Source organism: Chiloscyllium plagiosum, chromosome 24, assembly GCF_004010195.1.
Source record: "Chiloscyllium plagiosum isolate BGI_BamShark_2017 chromosome 24, ASM401019v2, whole genome shotgun sequence".
Classification (NCBI taxonomy): domain Eukaryota; kingdom Metazoa; phylum Chordata; class Chondrichthyes; order Orectolobiformes; family Hemiscylliidae; genus Chiloscyllium; species Chiloscyllium plagiosum.
In genome coordinates this window covers 51,684,931-51,706,899 of record NC_057733.1, presented here as the reverse complement: position 1 = coordinate 51,706,899, position 21,969 = coordinate 51,684,931, and the positions used below count along the sequence as shown (strand labels likewise).

The window sequence follows — 21,969 nt, the reverse complement described above, 5'->3', positions numbered from 1 at the left end:
TGTTAAGACGAAGAAGAAGGCTTATGTTAGGAGAGACATGAAGGCTCAGTTAGGATGCTTGAGAGTTACAAGTTAGCCAGGAAAGACTTAAAGAGAGAGCTAAGAAGAGCCAGGAGGGGCCATGAGAAGTTGTTGGCAAGTAGGATCAAGGAAAATCCTAAAGCTTTCTATAGATATATCAGGAATAAAAGAATGGCTAGAGAATGATTAGTGCCAATCAAGGATAGTAGTGGAAATTTATGTGTGGAGTCTGAGGAGATAGGGGAAGCTCTAAATGAATATCTCTTGTCAGTGTTCACACTGGAAAAAGATAATGTTTTCGAGGAAAATACTGAAAGACAGGCTGCTAGATTAGACAGGATTAGACAGTCCAATATGGACTAAAGCTCTTTTGAGGAAAGGCTGAGGGACTTGAGGCTGTTTTCGTTACAAAAAAGAAAGCTGAGAGATGACTTAATTGAGACATACAAGATCATCAGAGGATTAGATAAGGTGGACAGTAAGAGCCTTTTTCCTTGGATGGTGATGGCTAGCACGAGGGGACATAGCTTTAAATTGAGGGGAGATAGATATCGGACGATGTCAGAGGTAGTTTCTTTACTCAGAGAGAAGGAGGGCTGTGGAATGCACTGCCTGCATCAGTAGTAGACTCACCAATTTTTAGGGCATTTAAATGGTCAATGGGTAAACATATGGATGAAAATGAAATTGTGTAAGATAGATGGGCTTCAGATGGTTTCACAGGTTGGCGCTATGTCAAGGGCTGAAGGACCTGTACTGCGCTGTAATGTTCTATGTTAACAGTCAAATATTACATTTGGAATAGCCTGACCTTTAGCTGGCAGCTGTGGCTGTACTTTAAATTCAGAAAAGCTCTTTCTATCTTAAAGTGACCATAGGTGCTTTCGACTTCATAATTTCAGTCCAATTCGTCCATGCAGACAAGTTCCCAGGGCCCAATGGCCTACATCCTATGTTCTTAAAGGAAGTGGCAGCAGAGATAATGTTGGTTATAATATTCCAAAATTCCCTGAATATGGGAAATGTTCCAATGGACTTGAAAAATACTGATGTTCACACCGTTATTCAAAAAAGGAGGGAAACAGAAAGTAGGAAACTACAGACCAGTTAGTTTAACATACGTTATTGGGAAATTGTTAGAATCCATTATTAAGGAAGTAACAGCAGAACATTTCTGATGCCGTGCAATCTATCAAACTAAGCTTGACTATATGAATCATGTTTGACTAATTTGCTAGTTCTTTGAAGATATAACATGCAGTGTGGAGAATAAGGATCCTGTAGGTATAGTATGCCAGAAGGCATTTGATAAGATGCCACACAAAAGGTTATTACACAACGTAAAATCACATGGGGTTGGGAGTAATTTATTAGCTTGAGTAGAGGATTGCTTAACAACAGAAAACAGACAGTTGAGATACATAGGTTTTTTTATTTGGAAAGATACGACAAGTGGAGTGCCACAGGGTTTGGTCCTTAGATCTCAGCCATCTGTACTCTACGGTTTGGATGCAGGGATAGAAGGTAATAGAGCTAAATTTGCAAATGACATTAAAATAGGTGGAAAAGCAAGTTGAAATTAAGAAATAATAAATTTACAAATTGATATGTGAATAGTTATATACATATGTGTAGGTTAAGTAAATGAGCAAACATTTGGCGAATGACATTTAATATGGAGAAGTGGAGGTTATCCATTTTGGTTAGAAAAATAGAAAGGCAGCACGATACCTAAATGGAATAAACTTCAGTGTGATTTGGTGTAGAGGGAGCTAGGTATCTTTGTGCATGATTTGCCAAAAACCAATATGCAAGTACGGCAGATAATAAGAAAAGCAAATTTTGGCATCTGTTGCTAAAGTAATAGAGTATAAAAATAAGGAAGTGTTTTTGCAACTGCATTAATGAGACTGCAGCTGCAATATTGTGTACAATTTTGATCCTCTTGTTGAGGAGGGATATAGTTGCATTGGAGGCATTTTAAAGGAGGTTCACTAGATTGATTGAGATGTGGGGTTTGTCTTATGAACAGAGATTGAGCAATTTAGGCCCTTATTCTCTGCAGTTTTGAAGGATATGAGAAGATCTAATTGAGGTACATAAGATGCTAAAGGGGATTGACAAAATAGACATAGAAAGGATGTTTCCTCATGTTGGGGCAATCTCGAAAAAGTCGTCATAATTTTAAAATAAGGAGTAGAAAATTTAAAGTAAAGGCAAAAATTACCTCTCTCAAAAAGTTAAGAATCTGTGAAATTCACTATCCTGGTGTCTGGTGGATGTTGGGACATTGAGTAAATTTAAGGAGGAGATAGACTAATTCTTCATTAATATGGATTGAAAGATTATAGACCGTGGGCCGGAAAGTGGAGCTGAGCCCAGGATAAGATCAACCATGATCGAATTAAGTGATGGAGCAAGCTACAAGTTCAGCCTGGAGACTTTAATGGTTGAACAATATCAGGGCCAAAATACATACCATGAATTACAATACTAAGTGAAGAAAATATTTCTTGAATGATATAATTTTAGCATGTTTTTTTCGGCTAATTGTTCTTGGTTTTTTTTCTCCTGACTTAACTGAATAACTTAACCATAATTACATATTTGTAATATTCAGTTACATGAAGAGCATGAATTTTAACATTCACTGCAAGATTATATTGTGTCAGTCATATTTTGTTCAGATTTTAACACTGAAAAGTGTATAACTAAGCAGAGTTCATTTTGTAAGTGTCATGCAAAATGTGTAATCTTGCTGTACTTATTACCACAATTTTTTCTGATTTCACAGAGCTCTGTTTCTGAACTGGTTTGCTATGATTATTGTGCTTACAACAGCTTGCCTGTGTGGTTTAGTTATGTATGCTGTCTATGAGACCTGTGATCCGATAAAGGCAAACAAAATTAGTAACTCCAATCAAGTGAGTAATGTTTTATTCAGTTTTAAAATGAACTTAATTTGTAGCAACATTAGTTTTAGCATTTGTTTTCTTTTTGTAGTATCAGATTTTGACCTCACGATACAATTCACTAATAACATGTAAGATCAAATAGATATCACAAAAACGTTCTCACTTATCATGTTCCAAGCATCACAAGTTAAGCTCAAGTGTTAACTATAGAAATTCATGAGAACAGTGGTCTTATAAAGACTTGGATGTGACATTATAAGAAGATCAAAAGGATTCAAGACACTTAGGGCACACAGTGAGGACAGATAATTAATAAACTGATCGACATTGACAGCATAAAATCCTGGTTCAAATGGATTGCATCTGAATGTATTAAAATAAGCTTTGGAAGAGATAATGGGAAAATATTGCATGTATAAAAATTAATTTGCAGTGGGAATATTGCCTTGGAACCACCAACTTGTGTGGTTCTTAAAAAAGTAGAAAGAACATGCCAAAGGGATTATGGACCAATTATAGACCAGTCATTGGAAAGATAATGGACTTCTCAAAAAATGTTAGGAGGATGTGAGGACTGCAGATGCTGGAGATCAAGAATCGAAGAGTGTGGCACTGGAAAAGCACAACCAGTCAGGCAGCATCCAAGGAGCAGGAGAGTCAACATTTCAAGCAAAACCTCGTGGAACGGATAGGTGGGAAGGAAGATGGACAGGTAGGACTATTCAAGAGGGCAGTGCCAAGTTAGAGGGTTGAATCTGGGATAGGGTGGGGGAGGGGAAATGAGGAAACTGGTGAAATCCACATGCCATGTCGTTGGAGGGTCCCAAGGAGGAAGATGAGGCATTCTTCCTCCAGGTGTCAGGTGGCTAGAGTTTGACAGTGGAGGAGGCCCAGGACTTGCATGACCTTGGCGAATTGGGAGGAGGAGTTAAAGTGTTCGGCCACAGGGCGATGGGGTTGTTAAGTGTGTGTCTCCTAGAGATGTTCTCTGAAACGTTCCACAAGTTGGCGTCCTGTCTCCCCAGTGTAGAGGAGATCACATTGAGAGCAATTGTGGAAGGATCCTTTGGGGCCTTGGACGAAGTTGAGGCTGGAGGTGTGGGTGCAGGTTTTGCACTTCTTGTGGTGGCAAGGGAATGTAGTACTTCCACACATTTCATCTACTGTGTCTCTGAGAGAAAGTGAGGGCTGCAGATGCTGGAGATCAGAGCTGAAAATGTGTTGCTGGAAAAGTGCAGCGGGTCATGCAGCATCCAAGGAACAGGAGAATCGACGTTTCGGGCATAAACCAGGTGAGTGCCAGGTGAGGAAGAAGCTTTAACATGGAGATAAGAGCAATCCATTAGTGAAGAAGGGTTTATGCCCGAAACGTCGATTCTCCTGTTCCTTGGATGCTGCCTGACCTGCTGCGCTTTTCCAGCAACACATTTTCAGCATCTACTGTGTGTCCCCTATATTTGGGAGACAGGACGCCAACTTGCGGAGCGTTTTAGAGAACGTCTCTGGGACACTTGACCAAACAACCCATCGATCTGTGGCTGAACAATTTAACTGCCCCTCCCACTCCACCAAGGACATGAAGTCCTGGGCCTCCTCCGCCGTCAAACTCTAGCCACCCAATGCCTTGAGGAAGAATGCCTTATCTTCCGCCTTGGGACCCTCCAACCACACAGGATTAATGTGGTTCCCCCACATTCCTGATGAAGAGCTTATGCTTGAAACATTGACTCTCCTGCTCCTTAGATGATGCCTGACCAGCTGTGCTTTTCCAGCACCACACTCTTCGACTCCTCAAAAAATGTTGCAGAAATACATCTAGAAAACAAAAATTAAAAAAAGTTGATTATACAGATTTTAAAACTGAAGATCATGCTTGACTCCAAGTTTATTTAACTCTTTTAAGAAGTAACATGAAGTGGAGATATGGATAATGTAGGTTGTGCAATATATTGGATGTTCAAAAAGCCTTTGATATTGTCCTGCCTTGTGGACTTATCACTGTTGCCAGAACATTCATAAACCCAGTGGACAGGTAATGGCATGGATAGCAAACAAGACAGAAAATCCAATTAACATGTGTATTAGCAGCTGAAGCCGGCCATTTGGCTTCTTGAGTCTACTTCATCATTCAACAATCATGATCTGTTTGTGTTGTGATTTGAATTTCACACTCCCATTTACCCCAATAAACTTTGACTGTGACCTGACAAGAATCTGTCTAACTTTACTTTTAAATATTCAATGACCCTGCTTTCACCACCTTCTAGGAAGAAGAGTCCCAAAGTTACCCAACCCGCTGAGAGAGAAAAAACTTCTTGTTTTTATTCGAAAGGATGAGTGCACATTTTAAAATAGTATCCTCCAGTTCTGAACTTACACCTTGTCAAGACCATTCAGGATCAATCTCTTCAACCAACCTTCTCTGAATTCCAGTGGAAACAAGTCCAATTTGTCCAACCTGTCCTGATAAAACAACCTACTCACTACAAGTATCAATTAAATAAATTTCCGTTGAACACCCTCTACCCTTCCTTAAAGAGACCACAAAAATGTTGGAAATTTGATTTTTTTATGTTTAATTTACAGTCTATTTAGTATGACTGAAAGGTGAATACATGTAATGACAAATTGTATGTAGTAGTGTTTGGGAACTAAAAGTAGAATTTTGAAATTTGCTGACAGTGCTGTATTAGAGGATGCTGAATGTCCAGAGGAAGATTCTGCCAAAATGCAGAAAGACATTAATCAACTTGCAAAATGGGCAAGAAATTGGCGACTGAACATTAATTTATTGGGTGTGAGGTAATGCATTTTCATAGGTAAAATAAGGATACTACAGCACAGTATCACAGTGGTAATTTAGCAGATTTGCAATCAAGAGGCCAGAGACAGGAGTTCAAATTCCACCAATGAATCTGGGCAAATTGTAAATTCCATTGGAGAATTTGGAATAAAATATTGGTGTCAGTAATGATAATAAGGAAACAAATGATCATGTTAAAAGCCAACAAATGCTGGAGATCACAGCAGGTCAGACACAATCCATGGAGAGAAAGCAAGCTAACATTTCGAGTCTAGATGACTGATGAAGAGTCATCTATACTCCAAATATTAGCTTTCTTTCTTTCCATGGATGCTGTCTGACCTGCTGTAATCTCCAGCATTTGTTGTTTTTAGTACAGATTCCAACATCTGCAGTAATTTGCTCCTACATATTAAAAAACAACCTGGTTCACTAATGCCCTTCAAGGAAGTACATTTGTCTATTCTGGCCTATGTGTGACTCCAGACCCATTGCAACACGTTTGACCTTCTGCAATGGCTTAGCAAACCACTTATTTTCATCAAAAAGCTTCAGAAGTGTTGAATAAGAATAAAATTGAATGAACCACCTTGCAAAACCCTGTCTTACTGACAGGAAGACTCACCAGAATGGTGACACAGACGTATACAGTTGACAGATCACAATATTGACTACAGATCCCATGGAGTCTCATGCCATTAGTTCAAATAAATACAAGGAAATATACTAATTGTAACTACTAACTACCCTCCCTCAGCTGACAAATTTAGATTCCTACATGCAGAACACTAGTTGAAAGAAGCACTGAGGATAGTGAGAATACAGAATATACGTGTGTGGTGGATTTTGATATCTTTAGGTAGTCGATAACATGGTATCATTGTCATTGAACCAGCAATACAGAGGTCCATGTAAATGCTCTGGGATCATGGATTCAAATCCCACCATGCAGCTATTGGAATTTAAATTTAATTAATAAATCTGGACAATGATGCTAGTCTCAACAGTGGTGACTATGAACTATTACTGATTGCGTTACAAAGGCACTTGATACTTAATATTTCTTGGAGGACTTAAGTTTTGAAGGATTGTAGAAAATTAGACTTATTACAAGTTTTGTAGAAATATAATGATTGTTGAATGTCTGGAAAAACCCATCTGGTTCACTCATGCTCTTTAGGGAAGTAAACTACTGTTCCTACCTGGTCTGGACTGCATGTGACTCCAGACCCACAGCAACTTAATGGTAAGGTCCTAGGGAGTGTTGCTGAACAAAGAGACCTTGGAGTGCAGATTCATAGCTCCTTGAAAGTAGAGTCACAGATAGATAGGATAGTGAAGAAGGCATTTGGTATGCTTTCCTTTATTGGTCAGAGTATTGAGTACAGGAGTTGGGAGGTCATGTTGCGGCTGAACAGGACATTGGTTAGGCCACTTCTGAAATATTGCATGCAATTCTGGTCTCCTTCCTATCAGAAGGATATTGTGAAACTTGAAAGGGTTCAGAAAAGATTTACAAGGATGTTGCCAGGATTGGGGGATTTGAGCTATAGGGATAGGTTGAATATGCTGGGGCTGTTTTCCCTGGTGCGTCAGAGTCTGAGGGGTAACCTTACAGAGTTTTATAAAATCATGAGGGACATAGATAGGATAAATAGACAAAGTCTTTTCTCTGGGGTGGGAGAGTTCAGAACTAGAGGGCATAGGCTTAGGTGGTTGTCACCTGATGAAGGAGCAGCGCTCCGAAAGCTAGTGCTTCCAATTAAACCTGTTGGACTATAATCTGCTGTTGTGTGATTTTTAACTTTGTACACCCCAGTCCAACACTGGCATCTCCAAATTATGCAGCAGTTGACATGCTCAATCACTTCTCACCTTGGTATGTAATGCTAATGCCCCAGTAAAATTTTCACTTTCTCCTATCCTGGTTGTTCTCCTTATAGCACTTGCCATGTTTGCTTTGCTAAGTCCAACTGATGTGTAAGAAGCCCTGTTATATAAGTTTATACACAGGGATTGGTTTAATCTCGTATGTTGATTTTTCATTTATAAATAGCTTGTAGACTTGTGATATAGCTAGAAATAAAATGGTTGAAGTCCTTCATTTTCAGGATTGTTCAGAGTTTGGATGACATTTAACAGTCAGAAGCTTTATTGTTGTGGACACTTTTATGTGAGTAGGGAATGGTTAACAAGGGGTCAATGGTATCCAGAATGATAGGGTAGCCTTATATCATGGACAAACTTACAATGTTCTGCAGATATATTCAAAAACTGAAATATAGCGTATTTTAAGGGATGATTGTGTGTGATTAGATCTCCATAAAGATTTTAAGCCTTTCTTTGCAATTCCCTGCAACATATATAATATAATTGACAAAGGTTACATTCCCTACTCAGAGCAAAAGTTGATAATATTATTTATTTCTTGGCATGACTGGCTTTCAACTTTCAGATCAAGTCTCATTTAAACCCTGAAGGTTATTTACAGCCAAATATTGGTGTCAAGTTCGAGAATCTCACAATGTATACTTGAAAGTACCGTATGTGATGGAAAACACATTTTGCCATTCATCATTAGATTTAGCTGGAGCAGACTGAGTGTTATTTGTTTCTTTCCTTCACTGCCAAATTGATAATTACTTCATGATCATCTTTAATTCAAAAAAATCCCCCGGATTATTTTCTGCATTGTCTTCTTAAACCACTTTTCTCCCATTCTTCACCCTTCTCAAAACAACTGCAATGTGCTTATAGATCTGAAAACAGACCAGTCAGTCTTACGTCTGTGGTCAGCAAAGTTTTGGAAAGAATTCTGAGGGATAGGATTTATGACTATTTGACAAAGCACAGTGTGATTAAAGGCAGTCAGCATGGCTTTGTGAGGGGCAGGTCAAGCCTCACAAACCTTATTGAGTTCTTTGAGGAGGTTTCAAGACAGGTCAATGATGGTAGAGCAGTGGATGTGGTGTATATGGACTTCAGCAAGGCATTTGATAGGGTTCCCCATGGTAGGCTCATTCATAAAGTCAGGGATACAGGGAGATTTGGCTATCTGGATTCAGAATTGGCTGGCTGACAGAAGGCAGAGAGTGCTTGTGGATGGAAAGTATTCTGCCTGGAGAACAGTGTTGAGTGGGGTCCCGCAGGCTCTGTTCTTGGGCCTCTGCTCTTTGTAGTTTTTGTAAATGACTTGGATGAGGAGGTTGAGGGGTGGATTAGTAAATTTGCAGATGACACAAAGGTTGGAGGTGTTGTCGATAGTATAGAGGGCTACTGCAGGCTGCAGCGTGACATTGACAGGATACAGAGCTGGGCTGAGAAATTGCAGATGGAGTTCAACCGGGATAAAGGCGAAGTGATGCGTTTTGGAAGGTCAAACTCGAATTTTGAAAATAGGATTAAAGACAGGATTCTTGGCAGTGTGGAGGAACAGAGGGATCTGGGAGTGCAAATACATAGATCCCTCAAAGTTGCCACCCAAGTGGATAGAGTTGTTAAGAAAGCATATGGTATTTTGGCTTTCATTAATGTGTTTAAGAGCCACGAGGTTTTGCTGCAGCTCTACAAGTCTCTGGTGAGACCACACTTGGAATATTGTGTCCAGTTCTGGTCGCCCTACTATAGGAAAGATACAGAGGCTTTGGAGAGGGTATAAAGAAGGTTTACCAGGATGCTGCCTGGACTGGAGGGCTTGCCTTATGAAGAAAGGTTGAATAAGCTTGGACCTTTCTCTCTGGAGAGAAGGAGGGAGAGAGGAGACCTGATCGAGGTGTACAAAATAATGAGAGGAATAGATAGAGTTAATAGCCAGAGACTTTTCCCCAGGGCAGAATTGACTGGTACGAGAAGTCATAATTTGAAGATATTAGAAGGAAGGTATAAAGGAGATGTTAGAGGTAGGTTCTTTATGTAGAGAGTTGTGAATGCATGGACTGTGTTGCCAGCTGTGGTGGTGGAAGCAAAGTCATTGGGGACATTTAAGCGACTGCTGGACATGCACATAGAGAGCAGTGAGTTGAGGGGTGCGTAGGTTAAGTTACTATATTTTACATTAGGATTAAATCTCGGCACAACATTGTGGGCCAAAGGCCCTGCTCAGTGCTGTACTTTCCTATGTTCTACAACAACAAATGCTGCAGATCACGGTGGATCAGAGCATCCATAGAGAGAGAGGAAGCTAATGTTTCAAGTCTGACCAGCTGTGATATCCTGTATTTGTTTTCAGTACAGATTCCAGCATCTGCAGTAACTTGTTCCTACATTGTGCTTGTGGACCACTTTGCCATTAAAATTGAGACCATCCAAATTTCATCTGTGATCAAATTCTAAATCACACCTCCTTATGTTGGCATGGTACAGTGGTTAGCACTGCTACCTCACAGTGCTAAGGATCCAGGTTTGATTCCAGCTTTGGCTGACTTTCTGTGTGGAATTTGTGCATTCTTCCTATGTATGTGTGACTTTCCTCCCACAATCCAAAGATGTGATGGTTAGGTGGATTGGCAATGCTAAATTGCCCTGTAGCTTTCAGGGATGTGCAGGCTAGGTGGGTTAACAGTGATAAGTGTGGAAAAAGGGTGAGTTGCTATTTGGAGGGTTGGTGCAGACTTGATGGGCTAAATGACTTCCATCTGTACTTTAGGGATTCTCTTATTCTATCTGTAGGGTCATTGAAAATTTAAAAGTAGTACTGGATAGATTTGTGTCAGGTCAGAGAATCAAAAATATCAGTCTGTAAAATTAAAGCACGTGGCGTTAGAGTAGTGTACTGACATGGATGGAGAATTGGTTGGTTAGATCAGTTGGCTGGATTACTGATTTGAAATGCAAAGTTCAATTCCCATACTGGCTGAGGTTACTATAAAGGACATTCCTTCTCAACCTCTCCCCTCACTTGAAGCATCGTGACCCTCAGGTTAAATCACTACTAGTTGTTTCTCTGTAATGAGAGAGCAGCCATCTGGTCTGATAGGACTATGGTGACTTTACCTTTTACTTCTAAATTGAACTAGCATTTGATGTAACACTTTGAAGAAGAGTTTCTGTAAATTCAATCAAGATGTGTAGAAGCAGGTCAAGACTTCATGGTGGGTCACACATGGATGTGAGTGAGCAAGATCTGCATCAGAATCAATTTAATTTGCTTTTGGGCTTGCCAAAGGTGAGGATATCACAATAAATTTTATTAATTAGATCTTCAGCCTGATGTGGTCTCAACATGACAGGGTGCCACTGCAAGATCACATTTCTTCACAGGATAAAGAACTTGTGTACTGCTATCAAACAACAGCTATGCCCAAACCTACAATAACATCTTATATATAATGGATGTAATGAAACTTTCCAAGGTACTTGATCATGCACTCTTAATGGTCTCCTATATTCTATTCTGATTAAATGTGAGGTCATCTAAACCTTTGCTGCCGGGGTCTTAATTCCCACATCGTCCCACTCCCATCGCACCCCTGTGGTCACTGAACTACATTTGTACCATGCATTTTGAGTGGGAGCAGCGGAAGTGAGGTTGGAGCGCATAGCTGGGCGGGAAGTGTACAGTCATGGCAGCGCAGGCGGTGGAATGTTCCTCCTGCAGGATGTTTGAGGTAGGGGTGACCACCGATATTCCTGCCGACTTCGTCTGCAGGAAATGCAGTCAGATCCTGATCCTCACCGAACGAGTTAGGGAACTGGAACTGGAGTTGGATGAACTGAGGATTATTCGAGAGGCTGAGAGGGTGATTGATAGAAGCTACAGGGACATAGTTACGCCGGAGAACAGAGGTAGCTGGGTAACAGTTAGAGGTGGGAAGGGGAAGAAGCAGGCAGTGCAGGGTCTAGGTGTGGGTGTGGTCAGCCTAAACTGAGTTTCTAATTGATGCCAGTTCACAGGGTAGTGTTTCACACAATTAGGCACTCAAATGTAAATCGCATTCAAGAATGTCAGTGGTAAATGTTGAACAGGACAGGTGGGCATGCACAGCTTTTGCTTTTGCAAAATTACAATTCCTACCGATTCCTTAATAAGTGTAATGTTTGAAAAGAAGCATGACAATAGAAACATATTAAATTACATTTTCCATTTATTGGATCTTTTTTTTCTATTTTCAGCCTCTTATTAAGAAACAATTCTGTTCTGATGTAAGGGCAATAAATTTGCTTCACCATGTGAATATTGCAGAATAGCAATTATTTTGGCGGTTTATGAAAGGCATCTGGAAAATGTTTATGTCTATGAATATGAGCATAGGATCTTGAATCAAAGTATTCATTTATTTTCGTGTTCAACAATATTCCCAAGGTAAATTATTGAGTTGTGACATAAAAATGATATTTGAGAATGCTGTGTTTTTAGGAGAGGGGCCTTTCAGATGTTTATGAAACCTTTTGAAGTTTGGTTTGGAATAAATATTTCATGTCATCACTGACATGTGCATTTTGCTGGTTTGGCTGATTTTAACATTTTTGAATAATGGTTATACACAGTGTACACGTTTCATGTGGAGCCATTTTGGTATGCTACAGTGCTGTTAGTTTTATTTGATGCTCCTCATAGCCATTAAAATTGCAGCATAGTTTATTGTTGTATTATACTTGACTTTCTGGAATATGTTTTAGGATGTTCTCTGCTGTTTTTATTTTTCTTGCTGTACATGAATTTTTGCATTCTTTTTACTTTTCTATTCATACCTGAAATAAGGCCTTTGAGAGTTTGGTTCCAGTGGCCATGTTGCAATGACTTAATCTGTCTGATTTCATTTCCAGAATGATTAAATTGATGTCTAGCAGTAATAGCAAAGAAAGAAGTATCAATTGAGGTTAAGTACATACAGGTGGAGTCATTCAGTGGTTTCTTGAGTGCATATAAAGTGATACCTGGGCTATGGTGTCACAATGGTAGTGTCCCTAACACTGGGCTAGGAGATCCAGTTCAAGTCCCATTTGCTCCATAAGGGGTGTCCTAAAATCTTGAACAGATTGATTAGAAAATATTTATGAAGTGATACTGTAACAGGTGTGGAATCAGGAAATATAATACCTTTAATGTTTTACGCTGTGACTGAATTTGTTCTAAACAAAAGATTGGTTAAGGTTTCTTCAGCATCTGGCTAACAGAAGTATAACAACGTAACTTCTGGATATTCCGAGGAAATTTATAACCTATAAACATTTTCAAAATGTAGGTGCTGTTGTGTTCTCAAAGGATTGATCATTGGCGCCCTCCTATTTGTCATCTATATGTTTGACCTTGGTAATGTCATCCAAAATCATTTCCACATGTATGCTGGCAACACCTAGCTTTATTTCACTACCACTTATTTTACCAACACTTTGGTTGTTCCTATATTGTCAAACTGCTTATCTGACAGGCAACATTAGTTTAGTTTAGATTAGATTAGATTGAGAAGAAATTTCCTCCAACTAAATCATGGAAACACTGATGCCATTGTCAAAAGATGTTCCCTAGTCATTGGCTCTCTTTCTTGCAACTATCAGAGTCTGTCTGACCCAGGCAATTCTCAACCTGGTTTAATATTTGATTCGAAGATGAGCTTCTGACCACACATCTGTATCATCTCTCAAAGTCCATATCCACCCCCATACCGTTGCCCAATATCTTCTCAGAATTGGCCCAGCAGTGGAAAATGGTGCGTAAAGAGTGACATCTTCAACATTGGTAGGATCTGGTGTGCACAGCGGCAAGGTGGTGGAGGAAGCATGGCGGCACAGGCATTGTTGATGGTGAGCTGGCTCAGGATTGATGGACTCTCTCAGCTATATATTAGTTCTTATTCTTAAAATTATTTAAAATAGTGCCAGATTGTGACGACAGTGGAAATACTGTAAAATACACATGACAATAAAATCAACCATCTCTCCCTCCTTCCCTCCCTCCCTCCCTCCATCAATCCATCCATCCAACTCCTCATTTAAGTTTCTGTTGCCTTACATTTGACTACTGCACCACATTCCTGGCTGGCTCCCAAGTTAAGCATTAAAATATTCCAAGCCTTGTGGTCCATCTTCTAACTCTCACCAATTTCCATTTAATTAGACCACCCACGTGCTCCTACATGGTTAGCTCCTTGTTAACTAACACTTGATTTTCATGATTTGGAGGTGCCGCTGTTGGACTGGGGTGTACAAAGTTAAAAATCTCGCAACACCAGGTGATAGTCCAACAGGTTTATTAGCAGCACTGGCTTTCAGAGAGCTGCTCCTTCACAACCATCTGATGAAGGAGCAGCGCTCAGAAAGCTAGTGCTTCTAAATAAACCTGTTGGACAATAACCTGGTGTCGTGTGATTTTTAACTTGATTTTCAAATTCTCATCCTTTATTTTCATGCTATTATCCTTCCCTATTTTGGTAATCTTGTCCAACCCTTAGAGATATCTCCAATTTTGGCCTCTTGAGCATCCTCATATGTAAGCAAAATACTATTTTAAACACATCTCTTTGATCAATTGCCCCTAATATTTCCTTAGGTAACCCAAATTAAATTTTATTTGATATTGCTCCATCAAGTTCTTTGGAACAGTTTATTACTTTGAATGCAAGTTGTTCCAGTTGTTGTTGTAGCAAGTGCAATTACTTTTGCATAGCACGTTCCTACAAATAAGAAATGACCAAGTTACCTGGTTTGAGGTATTAGCTGAGACACAAATGTTAGCGAAGACATTGTGAAAATTTCCCCCATCAAACAGTGGAGTGGCACCTTTTAAACATCAGCTCTGGCTTAGTTGGTGGCACTTTTGCCTGAGTCAGAAGTTTGTGGGTTCTAGTCCCATTACTGGATTTGAGCACTAAATCAAAACTGATATTCCAGTGCAGTTCTGCCGTGCTTGCTATACTGTTGGAGGTGCTGTCTTTTGGATGAGGTGCTAAACTGAGGCATTTCCTGCTATCTTGAATGCGGAATACAGGGTTAATGGTAGGGTTCTTAGTCAGGTGGAGGAACAGAGGGATCTTGGGGTCTATGTACATAGATCTTTGAAGGTTGCCACTCAGGTGGATAGAGTTTGTAAGAAGGCCTATGGAGTATTATCGTTCATTAGCAGAGGGATTGAATTCAAGAGTCGTGAAGTGATGTTGCAGCTGTACAGGACTTTGGTTAGGCCACAGTTGGAGTACTGTGTGCAGTTCTGGTCGCCTCACTTTAGGAAAGATGTGGAAGCTTTGGAGAGGGTGCAGAGAAGATTTACCAGGATGTTGCCTGGAATGGAGAGGAAGTCGTACGAGGCTAGGTTGAGAGTTCTCGGCCTTTTCTCGTTGGAACGGCGAAGGATGAGGGGTGACTTGATAGGGGTTTATAAGATGATCAGAGGAATAGATAGAGTAGACAGTCAGAAACTTTTTCCCGGGTACAACAGAGTGTTACAAGGGGACATAAATTTAAGGTGAAGGGTGGAAGGTATAGGGGAGATGTCAGGGGTGGGTTCTTTACCCAGAGAGTGGTGGGGGCATGGAATGCGCTGCCCGTGGGAGTGGTAGAGTCGGAATCATTGGCGACCTTTAAGCGGCATTTGGATAGGTACATGGATGGGTACTTAATCTAGGTTAGAAGTTCGGCACAACATCGTGGGCCGAAGGGCCTGTTCTGTGCTGTATTGTTCTATGTTTCTATGTTTCTATAAACTTCATTTTAAAATGCACATCCTTGTATTCTCAATCTTCCAAGGCCTCCTCACCCTGTCTGGAATTTCTTCCAACTTCACATCCTTGAGATATCTGTACTCCTCTTAACACTGTTTATTTTGCTTCCTTAATTCTAAACTCTCCACTATTGGTGATTGTGTCATCAATTGTCAAAGCTTCTAGAGTCATAGAGTTGTACAGCATGAAACAGATCCTTCAGTCCAACTTGTCCATGCTGACCTGATATCTTAAATTACTCTAGTCCCATTTGCCAGCATTTGGCCCACATCCCAATAAATCCTTCTGATTCATGTCCTCATTCAGATGCCTTTTATGTCTTACCCCTTTCACCCTAAACCTATGCTCTCTGGTTTTGGAATTCCCCTAACTAGGGAGAAATACCTTGGCTATTCACCCTATCCATGCCGCACATGATTTTATAAATCTTTACAAGGTCACTTCTTAGTCTCTGACACTCAAAGCAAAATAGCCTCAGCCTATTCAGCCTCTCCGAACAGCTCAAACCCTCCAACCCCAGCAACATCCTTGTAAATCTTATCTGCACCCTTTCCAGTTTCACAACATCTTTCCTATAGCAGGGAGACCAGAATTAAACACAGTACAGTAGCGCCTCAATTTACGAACTTAATCCATTCCGGGACCCAGTTCGCGAACCGAAACGTTCGCGAACTGAATCAATTTTTCCCATTGTTCAGATAGCGTAAGAATGCTTGGACGTAGCAACGAATGCTGTTCACAGCGTACACCCCAAAGATGAACTGAATGAGATCATATGGGGCACGAGAGCTTTTGCATTCAACAAGCGCGTAGCAAAGCAGAACAATGAAACCATGTGGTCGCACATAGGCTTTTTGCGTTCGTACCTTTGCTCGTACTTTGACTTTCGTACATACGTTGAAGCAAAATTTTACGTACAATCCTGTTCGTAAACCGATTTGTTCGTGAACGTGGTCGTTTGTATGTCGAGGCGCTACTGTATTCCAAAAGTGGCCTAGCCAATGTTCTGTACAGCCGCAACATGACATCCTGACCCCTACACACAATGCACTGACCAATAAAGGCAAGTGGGCCAAATGCCTTTTTCACTACCCTGTCTACCTGTGACTCCACCTTCAAGGAACTATGGACCAGCACTCCAAGTTCAGCAACACTCCTCAGGAACTAACCATTAAATGCATAAATCATGCCCTGATTTGCCTTACCAAAAAGTAACACCGCACATTTATCTAAATTAAACTCCACCTGCTCTCTTTGACCTGTTGGCCCATCTGATCAAGGTCCCTGTGTACTCTGAGATAATCTTCTTCACTTTCCACTATGCCACCAATACTAAACCTTCCTCTTATATTACATCCAAATCATTTATATATGTAAGTGACAAAAAGCAGTGGACCCAGCACCTAACCTTGTGGCACACTGCTGGTCACATGCCTCCAACCTGAAAAACAACCCTCTCTCACCAGCCTCTATCTCCTACTTTCAAATCAATTTTGTATCCAAATGGATTCCACGTGATCTAACCTTGCTCACCAGTCTACCATGTGAAACCTTGACAAATGCTTTGCTGAAATCCATGAAGACAATCGCTCTACTTCATCAGTCTTCTTTGTTGCTTGTTCAAAACATTCAATCAAGTCAGTGAGACAAGACTTCTCACGCATAAAGCCATGTTGACTATCCCTAATCAGTTACTGCCTTTCCAAATGCATGTAGATCCTGTCCCTCAGAGTTCCCTTCAATAACTCACCCATCACTGATGCCAGGCTCGCCGGTCTGTAATTTTCTGGCTTTTCCTTACCACCTTTCTTAAATTGTGGAAACACATTAGCCACCCTCCAATCTTCCGTCACCTCACCCATGGCTATCGATGATACAAATATCTCAGCAAGGGGCCCATTAGTCACTTTCCTAGTTTTCCGCAATTCTAATTTTGAAACACCCTGTTCATATCTTTCTACATTCATTTCCTCCCTGAAGATACTCCTTAATGTGTAGCTTTGACCAAGGTTTTGGTTACTCTCTCTCAATACCTCCTCATTGGTTTAGTACATTCTTTGTCCTGCAATGCTCCTCTGAAATTCCTTGTGAAGTTTCATAACTTTCAAGGTGCTACATAAATAAAGAGGTTGTTGGTTATGATGTGCACTGCTGCAAACCCCCTCCCCCAACAAAAGGACAAAAACAAAATTTGTCTTGGGAAAGAATTGGAACTTGGAATGGCACCCTCCCATCTTGAGATAAGGTCAAGATTTAATTTGTGAATTGCCTTGTCATGTTCTTTCCATTGACAGGCTCAGATTGATAACTTTGCAAATCCTGCTCCCTGAGGTCTACATGTGACCTAGCATGACACCTTTACCTGCTTCCAACTCACTTTGATTCAATGTGCAAACCTCCTTCACTGTCGTTGGGTCAAAATCCTGGAATTCCCTTCCTAAGGACAATGTGGGCCAACCTACAGAATGTGGGCTGCAGAAGTCAGCTCACCACCACCTTCACAAGGGCAACTAGGGACAGGCAATAAATGCTGGCTAGCCAGTAACTTACACATCCCATGAATGAATTAATAAAAACTAGAAATACTAGTTGGAAGTCTCTTCTATATCAGAATTCTCTGTCAAGACGAAGCGCACTTAGGATTTTGCCTGCTGAGTGAATGTTGCTGAGTGCAGGTTCATTCTTCAGTATAATCTGGGAATCTGCAGATATGTTACTGAATGTTTTCCACAAAAAAGTTCATAATACCATTTTTGCAACATACTGTGTTTGTGTGGAGAATTGCCATTGAAGGTCTGCAACCTTCCATCTATGCAGCTGGTACAACAGCCATGGTCGCTTTTGTTTTAGGTATTAGGAAACGTTCTAGTACTTAACAGGTATCAAATACTTTGCATGTAGGATGGTCTTTTTGCTGTTGATACAGTTGTCAGGGAAAATTAAGTTAACATCCAGTTTCTGATCTTGAGAAGAGTCTTGTGGCACATGGTAGTGACTGTTCCCTGGGCCAGCAGGTATGAGTTCAACTCCTTTCTTAGAACTGATGGCCATAGGAATATGTCCAAGCAGGCTAATTAACTTTATGGGTTCTTGCAATGTAGTGGTAATGGTCCTGTTGCAGCACCTGAAGGTTTTGGTTCAAGTTTTGACTGTCACAGAAGTCATTCATAACATATCTGAATAGGTTTACTGAAAAGTACTTTTAAGTGTATGATCTGCATCAAAGTCCGAGCAGCTAATTATTTTTGTTTCGGCAGTCTTGGCATCCATTGTTCAGAAAATAAGAATCTTTTCAGCCCCAACTCTTAATGTAGCTAGGAGTATAAAAGGAGAAACAATTTTATGTTTATAAATGCTTTTTTAAATAACATTAGCAACTGAAAGAAGATTTTCCACTTGGGGAAAATGCATATCTACAGCTTTATTAATTTTAATGACCAGAAGATCATAAGCTGAGACATGATGTGTAGTTCTAGAATGTGGCAGGTGCACTAAATTGACAAATCTCTCCCGATTTCAAATTTTTCCCAAAACTACTTAGATAAATTAATTCTTACCAAATGTAAAATAATCATAAAATCAACCACAAACTGTATTATAAATGTAATGGTTCTTTCTTAAATTGTTTACTTTTAATTCTGTATTTTTTCTAAGCTGATGCCATTACTGGTAGTTGAAACTTTGAATCAGGTGCCAGGAGTTTCTGGACTCTTTGTTGCTGGTGCATATTGTGGCACATTAAGGTATGTAACATGCTTCAACAGGAAATCGCAGTTTATCATCTCTATGAATCACTGACATTAATAATACTGAACAAGGAAAAAAATAAGTTATTTTAGACAATTCAGATAGAATTTATTTGGAATTGTGGAAACAACTACTCTGTGTGGGAGGTCAAACTCATACATCACATATACTGTTACTACTAGTTGCATTAAGTTTCACTTAATATTAGCTTTGCAATTCCAAACAAGGTCAAGCTATTTACATTCATGAGTTCTCCTCCAAACATACCCTGTGCCACAGATGCTAGCCTTCAGCCAATTTAAGTCACTCCATATGATGTGCGGAAACTGTTGGAGGTATTTAAGCTTCAATGGCTATGGGCCATGACAACATTTCAGCAATTGTACTGAAGCCTTGGAACGTGTTGCACCAAGCCAAATTGTTCCCGTCCAATTACATATTGGAATTTACCCAACAATGTGGTGAACTTCCCAGGAATGTCCTGAAGACAAAGCAGAAGAATTTCAAACTGGCCACTAACCACCTCTAGTATAATCTTTATTGTCAGTAAAGTGATATAAGGTGACATCAACAGTCTTGTCGAATAGCATTTGCTTGGCAATAACCTACTCACTGACATTCAGGTTGGGTTCTATCAGGGCCATTCAGCTCCTGACCTCATTACAGCCATTTTTCAAACATGAACAGAAAAGCTGTATTCCAGGAAAGAAGTTAGAGTGATTCCTCTTGACATCAAGACCACCTTGAATGAAATGTGGAATCAAGACAATCTATAGCAAAACTGCAGTCAATGGGAATCAGGAGAAAACCCCACACTGGTTGGAGTCTTACCTAGCACAAATGAAGGTAGCTATGGTTGTCTCAGCTCCAAGACATGTTTGCATGAATTCTTCAAGGTCAAGTCCTAGGCCCAATCATCTTCATCTGTTTCATCAATTCCTTCTATTGTAATTTTGGAAGTGCAATGTTTGCTGATGATTCACAATCTTCAGCAGCATTAACTAATCCTCAGATTTTGAAGTTGTCCATGAATAATTCCCCAGCTTGGATTGACAAGTAGCAAGTCAGGTACCAGTCTTGCCACACAGGTACCAGGCAGTTATCATCTCCAACAAGAGAGAACCTAACCATCGCTTCTTTAAATTCAGTGGCATTACTGTCACAAACATCCACTATCGGCATAACAGATGTTAACATTAAGCAGAAACTGAACTGGACTAGTCATATACAAGAACAGGTTAGAGGGTAGAAATCCTGCAGGGAATAACTCCCCTTCTGATTTCCCAAAACCTGTCCACCATCTACACGTCAGGAGTGTGATGGAATGCTCCCCACTTATTTGGATGAGTACATGTCCAACAGCACTCAAGAAGCTTGACACCATTGAAGGCAAAGAAGGCCATTTGGCATCGCTTTGACATAGTTTCTTGGATTACAACATAACAACCAATCTGGAGTCCCACGTAAGGCTAGACCAGACAGGGATGACAAATCTCCCTCCCTAATGACATGCCAAATGGGCGGTGGTTGACTGTAGAGTATTGTTGGGCAATTAGGGTTAGGCAAGAAATGCTGGCTGAATCAGTGGCACTCACATCCCATGAACAAGGGGTGGTGCAGTGGCTCAGTGGTTAGCACTGCTGCCTCACAGCACCAGAGTCCCAGGTTTGATTCCAGCTTCAGGTGACTGTCTGTGTGGAATTTGCACATTCTCCCTGTGTCTGGGTGGGTTCCCTCCAGATGCTCCGGTTTCCTCCTACAGCCCAAAGATGTGCAGGTCAGGTGAATTGGCCATGCTAAATTGCCTATAGTGTTAGGCACAGTAGTCAGAGGGAAATGGGTCTGGGTGGGTTACTCTTCGGAGGGTCAGTGTGGAGTTGTTGGGCTGAAGGGCTGTATCCACACTATAGGGAATCTAATCTAAAACAAACAAATTTAAAAAAGATGAAAACCATGAGGACTCAGGCACTTAATAATCCGCAGCTCCAACAATTCACTCAATATCACTTCACTGGTGATTGTAATTTTCTTGAAATCGTTTTTACTTTCCATTTCCTGTTTTACAACAGTTTATAGTACTTGTATCCTTTATAATGAAGACTGAAAAAAAAATCTGTTCAATTAGAGTCATAGAGATATACAGCATGGAAACAGACACTTTGGTCCTACCCGTCCATGCCGACCAGATATCTCAACCCAATCTAGTCCCACCTGCCAGCACCCGGCCCATATCCCTCCAAACCCTTCCTATTCATATACCCATCCAAATGCCTCTTAAATGTTGCAATTGTACCAGCCTCCACCACATTCTCTGGCAGCTCATTCCATACACGTACCACCCTCTGCATGAAAAAGTTGCCCCGTAGGTCTCTTTTATATCTTTCGCCTCTCACCCTAAACCTATGCCCTCTAGTTCTGGACTCCCCGACCCTAGGGAAAAGACTTTGTTTATTTCTCCAATCCATGTCCCTCATAATTTTGTAAACCTCTATAAGGTTCCCCCCTCAGCCCCTGACGCTCCAGGAAAAACAGCCCCAGCCTGTTCAGCTCTCCCTGTAACTCAGATCCTCCAACCCTGGCAACATCCTTGTAAATCTTTTCTGAACTCTTTCAAGTTTCACAACATCTTTCCGATAGGAAGGAGACCAGAATTGCATGCAATATTCCAACAGTGGCCTAACCAATGTCCTGTACAGCGCAACATGACCTCCCATCTCCTGTACTCAATACTCTGACCAATAAAGGAAAGCATACCAAACGCCTTCTTCACTATCCTATCTACCTGCGACTCCACTTTGAAGGAGCTATGAACCTGCACTCCAAGGTC

At 40.6% G+C, this 21,969-nt stretch overlaps 1 protein-coding gene across 1 annotated transcript in view; it reads left to right on the top strand.

Moving 5' to 3' along the window:
* LOC122562359 (sodium-coupled monocarboxylate transporter 1-like) overlaps nucleotides 1-21,969 on the top strand; it is a 131,838-nt gene that overhangs the window by 84,561 nt on the left and 25,308 nt on the right. Inside the window, exons 9-10 of the mRNA XM_043715235.1 lie at nucleotides 2,816-2,945; nucleotides 19,050-19,138. Coding sequence (XP_043571170.1) covers nucleotides 2,816-2,945; nucleotides 19,050-19,138 — 219 coding nt within the window. The remainder of the gene's footprint in view (nucleotides 1-2,815; nucleotides 2,946-19,049; nucleotides 19,139-21,969) is intronic.